Raw genomic sequence first — 9553 nt, 5'->3', positions numbered from 1 at the left:
TCGTTTCGAGGGATGACCATAAATATTTTTTTTGAGCCAGCTAAGCTCTGCTTTCGTTCACTATATACCAGCCAGTTCTTAGAATAACTTCATGAATTCTGTGGTCACCCCTACGACATCTGGGGCAGCCAAAATGGTTGGAATCTGAAACGCAGAAGCACCAACCCCTTGTTATGATAACTCGTAACGTTGAATTTACTACAGCTGACCTGGCAACTAAACGGGTCACGGAAAGACATTTCCTTGAACTATACCCCTCACGGGGAAGAAGGCAAGGCCGCACAGAAGCTGTGTGGTTAAAAAAAAGAGCAAAAGAAAAGATACACACTATTGGAGAGATGAATATGGGGCACCGTTGGGTTACACGAATGCTTCAACGCCTTCCTTACACTGCTCAAATTCTGAACCACCTCCTTCCTTTAACGAGATACCGGGCGCTCATATTATAAGGTAAGGTTATAAAAACCATCTTTTAAGATCATTTTAGTGAAAGTTTCATGCTTCAAGGCGTACCATTCACTGCTCAAATACTAAACAACCTCCTTCCATTGCCGAGATACAGGGCGCTCATATTATAAGGTAAGGTTATAAAGCCACCATTTAAGATCATTTTAGTGAAAGTTTCATGTTCCTATCTCATAGAATTTAAGAACAATGATGAATAAATCATTTTCGAGCAAAATTTAAATGGCCGGCTGAATATATTACCGCCGGAGACGCGGCCACGGAATTTAAATGACCGCGCCAAAGGGTTAATACGTGAAGGCTCTTGAAGATAGTGTGAACAGTTTATTGCAAATAGGGGGAAATGTGGCCGTCGCCGAGTGCAGTTGTTGTCAGTTAAAAGTGTATCAGCAGCCGAAGACAGTTCTCAAGGCAGCAGTTACGAGTTAGTCAGCAGTGAACAGTTCTCAGGGCACCAGCCTATAGTTGAGTTGGAATCTAGCCAGCAGTGAGTTATGAGTTGAGTTGAATTGTAACAAGTGAATCGTGACAGAGTGAATTGATTTGTGTGTAGGGTTTATAAAGTGTGAAACCCCGCAACTGTGTTATAATTAATTGTAGCCGATACTTGTAGGTTGTTAAATAAACCAATTAACAATCTCTACGGCGTCTTCAGTGGCTAAACACGTTACAATATTATTTACATGATTTGTTCTACATGTGACACATTATATATGTCTCAAAGTCACCGAATGGCATCATTCAATTGATCTTTCATTGTCATTTATTAAAATATCAATTACTGACAGACTGCCAATGCATACCTACAAATATCTTTATGATTATAAACATCTTAATTAAAAAAAATATTAAAAGTGCAAAAAAAATTGATTCGTCTTATTATTTAAGCATGCTCTCCAAAACTTCCCATAATATTAAGTATTAGTAAACCTGCCCAGTGTTGCCAGAGTATAATGCACATATACAAGAAAAAAATTTATAATAATTCTAACAATAGCAGGAGATATTTTTGGATTCCACCCATCCCAGTTTTCCTTCATATCCTAGCAACAGTTCACTGCTGTCATGATTGCCCAGTGCTTTTCCTGCATAGGAAGTAACGCGGAAACAAATTAGCTTTGACTCTAATCCATGAAAATGTTCATGTGTCTAAAACATCCTCAGGGAGGTGTTCCACCAACACATCTTACTTACTTTTTCTTCTCTACATAAATGATCTATCTTAAACCATCAACAATAAATCTAAACCAATTCTATATGCAGATGACACTAGTATAATATTTAAGAACTCTAAATTTGAAAACCTTAAAAATGACATAAATATTGTATTTGAAGCCTTAAACAGATGGTTCAAAGCCAATTTACTCTCATTAAATTTTGATAAAACCCATTACATATCATTCACAACTAAAAACAACCACCAAATTGATCTGGACATCAGTTATGCCAACAAATTAATCTGTAAAGTACTTGATACAAAATTCCTTGGAATACATGTAGACAGTACACTGTCTTGGAAAATACATATTGAACAAATTATACCTAAATTAAATGCAGCTTGCTATGTGATGAGATCAATTAAGCCTTTTATGTCACAGGAAACATTGAAGATGGTTTACCATGCCTACTTTCATTCTATTATGAACTATGGATTAATATTTTGGGGGAACTCTTCACATAGTGTAATAATTTTTAAAATACAAAAGAATATAATTAGAATCATTACAGGATGTAGAAGTAGAGATTCATGTAGAGAATTATTTAAGAAATTAAAAATTCTACCTCTTCAATCGCAATACATATTATCGCTTCTCTTATTTGTTGTTTACAACAAAGATAAATTCAAATTAAATTCTGATGTCTATAACATGAATACTAGACAAAAATATAACTTCCACCTACCCTCATCAACTTTATCAGTATATCAAAAAGGAGTCTACTTTACTGGCATAAAAGTGTTCAACAATCTGCCACAAAGTATTAAAAACTTGGGCAATGATACTAAAAAGTTTAAATCAGAGTTAAAGAATTATCTACATGCTCATTCCTTCTACTCTTTAGATGAATACTTCAATGTAAATAGAGAATGATGTAAAATTAAGTTATATTAAATTTTAAGCTAAAATTGCCTGTACTTATGTATGTAACCTTTTGACTTGTTCTGTATCCAAAGGTACTAACCTGCTTAGGATTTATAGAATGTAAATAAATTCAATTCAATTCAATTAAAAAATCTAGCCAAAATAGGTGCAGTGGTGTAAAACTGTATAAAGAAAAACCAAACAGACACACATTCTTCTTTACAGACACAGGAGCAGAGGTATGTCAGACGATTACAGGAAAACACTGTATTTAATGGTCAGAAAATAGTAAATAAAATTAAATATCACTGACACTAAGGAAACTCTAGGTGGGGAAATTTTTTCAACATAAACAGCATTGAATCTGAGTGAAGCATGAGTCCAGATCCACTATACCTTCCTATACTCTGTGACATTACCTCATCATGAGTAGCAATCACTCTAGCCAGTAATTCTGGTGATGGTAGTTGCCCACATTCTTGCCATTGCTGTAGAATATTCTCTGCCTCTTCTTCATGATAATGTAGTTGTTGTTCTGTCCGCTTGCACACAGAGCTTAGATTATGCAGTTCTCTAGTCAGTTGCTGAAAATGAATGTATTAAGATGCATATCTATAATTTGACATTATGAATGGCAGCTGAAACTTTCTCAAGAACAAAGGTTGTTTCAAAAGTGCAACAGATGATTTTCCAGTAGTTCTGTATCCCACCATACAAGTATATTCTGCAAAACAAGCTGCTAAAAACCTTAAGTGTGACAGCTGATTAAAGGTGAAGAGGCATTTACTCTACTGGGTAAACTAGAAACCCTGAGCCATATGTTCTACTTATGGCTCTGTTCAGCGGCTTCTTTCCCTACCCCCCCCCCTTTTCCTTTTTCTCTTCCCCTGGAAGTTCAACTGTTCCAGAACTTGTTCCGTTCCATGCCTACCACGTGACCCCCCCCTCCAGCTGTTGCTAAGATCTAGTGAGTAGGAAGGAGGTGGATTAACTTCACTTGTTGTATAGCAGTCGCAGAAGAAGGGTAGTGTCTCCCTTGGGTTTGAGGGGACTGTAGGAGCAACGTGGTTGCTAGCAGTCAGAGGAGCAGATAGCAAAATTATGTTTGGATTTGGCCAGTCTAAATTCGGTTTGGTTTCTTCTGACTAGGTAAGGGTAGTGTTTCCCCTGGTTTTGGGATGAGTGGTATCTAGAATTCGCTTTTTCTTGGGGCACTTATTTTACTTGCCTGGCATTTTGTGTATTGCCCTGACTAAAAAAAATCAGGCTGTATTTGACTTGTTAAGAAGTGTGCATGTATCTCTCGAGAGAATGTTTTTCTATGAGGGAGTGGCTCGCCGTCAACATGGTAAGTGAGTGAAATTCAGTTTCGAGCTCTGTTTTTTTTTCTTCTTTTTCTTCTTGGTTGAAAATTCAGGTTTATTTTTGGTCAAAGTTTTTAGGGGCGTTGACGGCGAGAAATCTCCAAAAATACGCAACGTCGGTCTTGCAGCATCATGAGTGGAGTTGTGTTTCTTGGTATTTCATTGCATTGTATCTGAGTCAATTTTGTTATATTAAATATTTACTATTGTTTTTATCTGGAGATTTTCTGGTTATCGTCGGTCAAGACCTATAGCTTGGACACCCCACTCTATCTTGGGGATAAAGGCATTGCAAAACAATGTAAAGGAACCAGGGACGAAAGCAGTGTCTCCCCATTCTAGTTAGGTTAAGAGGGGAGGGGCTGCTCAACACACCCCATCAGAGAAGGCACCTGTGCACATTTTCTCCTGAAGACTGAAAAAATATCCAGTTTCTGAAACACTGAGATATTATGTTCCATTCAGAATACGAAGCAATACTGGACAATGAAGTCCAAACACCCCATAATTACTAAATGATCTGAAATGTGTAATCAATTATCAGCCATTACAAAATATGGACAAGACCTTCATACAGGAAATGAAATATATTCTAAAGGGTTCTGATGATGGAGTATAACACACAGAATTACTGGATTTTTAACTTTTTCCATCGCCCAGTATTCTAGAAGACAGAAAACATGATGTTTCAGAACTGATCTGTTTCCTTCCTCAAGCGGGGGGAGGGAAGACACCAATCACTGGATCTGGGATTGAGGTTAGCTCTTTTTAAGGGACCCAACTAAGTGTCTTCCCCCCATCTGCGAATGGAAACAGATCCAGTTTCCAAAACGTCGTGTTTTCTGTTTCCTAGAATACTGAATGATGGAAGAATTCCAAAAACCCAATAATTCTGAGGAAACCAAATGTCTTGACTATATGTTTTGGCAGAAATTTTTATATATGTAAGTTGGGCACAACAGCCCCCTCATTGGTGTCTCCACCTTATCGTGGTGAGGGGGTTTGAGTATGCCAAGACCCTGAGAGCTATACCAGTGGTAGCGTAGCTACTAGCAGGTTCTCCCTTGCTGGACAGGTCAAAGGATAGGCATCAGACAAAGAGAGATACCAAAAACCAAAAACTGATGCCGGAAGCAGCGTCATCAGCAGCGACTTGAAGCACAGAGCAAATGATGCTCGAGATGGTTCAGGTTCGTATAGCAACAGGCATGACCAGAGTGGTTTGAACGGCTGTTGTACTGCGATGTGGAAAGCAAATGGAAAAACTACCATATTATCACTTTTCTTGGATAGTCTCTTTCCAAAAACAGAGATACCATGTATGTGAGATCCAGAAGACGAGGAAGAAGATGTAAGAAGATGCTGGATGACCATGGGGACAGAAGAGGATATTTTTATTTGAAGGAGAAAGCTCTAGATCACATTAAGTGGAGGAACTGTTTTGGAAGAGACTGTGGACCTGTCGTCTGACAGATTACTGATGATGAAGCACAATAGATCATTGAAGGTCATGGTGCGAGGGTCAGTTTTTATGGCTCACCCCTCATACTCACGCTCATATATATATAAGTTTACATAGTATAAAACATATACATAACTGGAATACCATGTACTTTACTAGATCTGAGAATTTTTTGTTTTATTAACTACAGCATAAAAATATACAGTAACAGTTTCACTGAATTTCTGCCAGTCTTTAATTTTGGTAAACATTTCTTTGTCTCATCCATCCACGTCTCATGTGAATATACATGTATACTTGTGCATACCAAAAGCAAGTCTAAGCAAATAATGCGCTGTTCAATTATAAGAAACGTACTCAGACTCTAGCTGCTAGCATACAACAAGAGATAAATAAAGTTTTCCTTTTCTCCAAAAATAATAAAATAATCCCTCTTGTCTCATCCATGAACTGATAACTAAATCAGAAAGCCTCAATCTGCTAGTCTGTACTTAAAAGTGTATCAATGTTTTTATACAGACCAATGAAATCTTTAGCTATACTCACCTCGATTTGATTTTGGTGCTGCTGTAATTCATCTCTAGTATTCTCTAGTTCCTGAACTCTTCGTTGCAATTGTAGGTGCAGGTCTTGAACTTCTACATGTAATCTTGCTCTGATTTGTTCCAGGTTCCTCATTTCTTCCTGAACTTCTCGTCTGCTTTCTTGTTCTCGCCTCACTTGCTCTGCTAGCTGTATTCTGCACAATATAATTTTTTCATATATTCTTGCAATCAAGCTGAGGAAATTTACCCCTCATCAAAATACTTAAGAATACTTACATAAGCTACAACATGAAATTTATTTTGGAACACTGTTATTTCATTCTTCACCAGTCTTCTTCTATTGTTGTTTTACTTTTTACTGTCTGATAATTACTGAAATGAACAGTTATATTGTCACGTGTTGGGTATGTCACGCGACAGATAACTTCACAGGGGTCTCGGATTTAGCGAATCTTTATTGGACTTCACTTTATTGTCACTTTATTGGACACTCACACGCTTTACAATTATTATCACTTGCAGTATCACAATTACTGCTTCCACTATATCTCAGCCAATACTATACTGCTTTCGGTGGTGGCCTTATGAAGACTGACTCGTTACCGCGGAAGTGCATTATTCTGGTTCAACAATCTGTTGCTTAGGAAGTGCAGTATTTCCCATTGTTTCTCAACAATTCATTACCACAATTTGTCACTGTGGGAACTCCACAGTTTCCACCTATTCGTTGCCGTGGAAGTGTCCGTTCCGATTGTAGCGGTTGTCGCAGTGATGGACGTAAGGTAACACGTCACAATATATTCTGAGGTGCAAATGTACTCCATCTTATATTTTCATTTATGTTTTGAATGATTACCTGAGCCTAAATACACTGATTACCTGTTTCCAATTTTTCAGTTATTATAAATGTCATGTGCTGAAGTAAAAGTTTATACAAATCCTCGTCTTCTGACATAATAATATAGAAAGCTAGAGAGCTTCAATTCTTGAAGAGGAAAGTTGGTGTGGGTCATATTCTGAGAAATATTTACTTCATCAAGTGAACTTGTGCGTTATTATTGATTGAACTAAGTTTGATATTTATTTCAGGCTCTGTTTTCCAAAACCCCCATTTAAGGCACAAAAAGATTGCCCAAAAAAACCTTTTGCTGCAGTAAGAAAGTAAATAATACTGTAATATCTCAAAAGCTTCAATGAAATATAGCATAAATGTAATGCTGTTTAACCTGACTGTATATCAGGCAGTTTCAACACACTCTTCTGTAAGGCAGCTGTCAAGAACTGGTTGTATAAGGAATCAACAGTGCACAAACAAGGGACCTTTTGAATAAGGTAAATGACACATTCCTGAAAGTCATGAAAGAGGGATTTTGAATAAGTACAGTAAAGCAGGAAGTTTACAGTGCACAGAACTGAAGTATTCAGCCAACTAATAAGATAAACACAAAAGCATGTAATAATTTCTTCAGTTCTTAGCTTACTGACATTTCAGAAAGCACAGCAGTTAATCTGCATAGTGGACTGAAATCTATTCAGCAAAATATGCTACAAATATATTAAGATATAATGGGTAGGGATTATAAATATGTTACTCAACAGACATCTGAGTACAGAATTTCACTTCACCTCTCATCATGCAGTTCATCCACACAGGTGTCATTCTCCAGCTGAATGATCCGCAGAACCTTGAGCAGTTTAGTGACCAGATTGTCTACATCAATAATCTGGTCCACAAGAGTTATAGCTGGGTAGCAGTCTTCCAATGGTGGCAAGAGTTCAATACCAGACTGTTCATAGCCAACTGTCATGAGATCATCACTGCAGCAGCTACCATCAGTTTGCACCAGCTCAAAATGTTGTCGCTTCAAGATAGCTTGTGATAAGTTCTGTAACGATTCACTGTTAACCAGAGCAGTATTTGTGACATTCCCAGTGCTGTGGCAAGTATGTAAACATGTGTCGTCATTATCCTGTACCACTGTTTGATTAAGCTCTTCCTCACGTACCTCCACATCTGATATTCCTGTAAATCAAAGGAAATACATTTACAAGCAAGCCATTTGACAGTAGTATATTAAAAAAGGCATATCTGCTGATGTCCACAGAAATGATGGATATTAATATATTTATTTATTAACCTTTAAGAGACGGCCATTTAAATTCCGGTAGTGGTAGTGGGACGGAGTTAATTTAAATGCCCGCCACTGTAGAGTAATAAAAATTGTAATCATGTTACTCAAAATGCTGTGATTTCTACAATTTTTGTGATGAACGAAATAAACGCTGCTTTTATCTAGAAAGAATATAGAATCAGTTATTGTAATTTACCGATTTTAAAATCTCTAAAAATTTTTACACTGATGCCAACAAAAATTTTTCCCCTCAATTTTGAACGTCTGTGCACAAAAATGCATACAGTTCCTGCACAAAACATTTCTGCAGTCTGAATGCCTACTGGTGACATCATGCTCTAACTATGGCTTGTGTTGCTACAAGGTCGGATGTTTACGCTTCGTTCATCTCCAGTTTGTAGGTTCCTTTCGGTATGAACGAGTGTGGGCGATGTCAACTCGTTTGCAGAAACACTGACTGTTTTATCTCGTATAGCCAAACAAGAAGTAGTCTGTTTTGAAATATAGCTGAGGAGTGTCAGAACGTTCAAGGCTAGCATTGTGTTTAGCTGTCCACCATGGCCTGGTATTTGGAAGACACTGAAACTGAGAATCAGCTTATAAATGACACCGATTCAGACTGTTGTACCGATGACTCTGAGAGTTGCGAGGAAGAAAGTGAATCAGAAATTGAAGTCGATGAAGAACCATCATCTTCGTCGGCAACCTGGGGACCACCACACCAGCATGGCAAGAGGAGTGTGAATAATTATTCAGGTGGAGCTGTGGGCAAACTGTGGCAAACAGTTATAGCATCTGTTGTCGAACCTGGAAATGGACAAATAAACTATTTTTCCATCTCCTGGATCTGAACAGTTACATCCTGTTGTCACACAGAGAATTTTGTCTCGCTCTTGTGCGGAACATGCTGGAAGGGGTCCACTTCGCCCTCAACGACCCAGGGGTCGAACCCCTGCCGTTTCATTGGAGATACCTCGATTAGAGGAGCTCAAACCACATCACTGGTGGTTGATTTCGACAAAGAACCATCATCTTGGTCAGCAACCTGGGGACCACCACCACATCAGCATGGCAAGAGAAGTGTGAATAATTATTCAGGTGGAGCTGTGGGCAAACTGTGGCAAACAGTTATAGCATCTGTCATCGAACCTGGAAATGGACAAATAAACTATTTTTCCGTTTCCTGGATCTGAACAGTTACATCCTGTTGTCACAAAGAGAATTTCGTCTCGCTCTTGTGCGGAACATGCTGGAAGTGGTCCACCTCGCCATCAATGGCCCAGGGGTCGAACCCCTGCCGTTTTATCGGAGATATCTCGATTATAGGAGGTAAAACCACATCACTGGCTGACTTCCTCTACTTCGCAATTGAGGTGTCGTGTGTGCTTTTCGCGTGGGAAACGAAGAACCGTCCAGACAAAGTATGTGAAGTGCGATGTCGGACACTGGATTTCTGGATGTTTCCAAGATTTCCACACGAAGCCAACAGTCCGTTAGACGACGC

General features: G+C 38.4%; 1 protein-coding gene across 4 annotated transcripts in view; it reads right to left on the bottom strand.

Annotated features, from left to right (window-relative positions):
- LOC111871951 (pericentrin) overlaps window positions 1–9553 on the bottom strand; it is a 140763-nt gene that overhangs the window by 8612 nt on the left and 122598 nt on the right. For all 4 annotated transcript variants that reach the window (XM_023865380.2, XM_023865378.2, XM_023865381.2 and 1 more), the window contains exons 9-11: window positions 7544–7940; window positions 5919–6111; window positions 2966–3130 (exon numbers count right to left, since the gene is read on the bottom strand). In XM_023865380.2, coding sequence (XP_023721148.1) covers window positions 2966–3130; window positions 5919–6111; window positions 7544–7940 — 755 coding nt within the window. The remainder of the gene's footprint in view (window positions 1–2965; window positions 3131–5918; window positions 6112–7543; window positions 7941–9553) is intronic.

Source organism: Cryptotermes secundus, unplaced genomic scaffold (genome assembly GCF_002891405.2).
Source record: "Cryptotermes secundus unplaced genomic scaffold, Csec_1.0 scaffold30, whole genome shotgun sequence".
In the NCBI taxonomy this organism is placed as follows: Eukaryota; Metazoa; Arthropoda; class Insecta; order Blattodea; family Kalotermitidae; genus Cryptotermes; species Cryptotermes secundus.
Note: the sequence above shows the minus strand (reverse complement) of the source record. Positions and strands in the feature narration are given on the sequence as shown.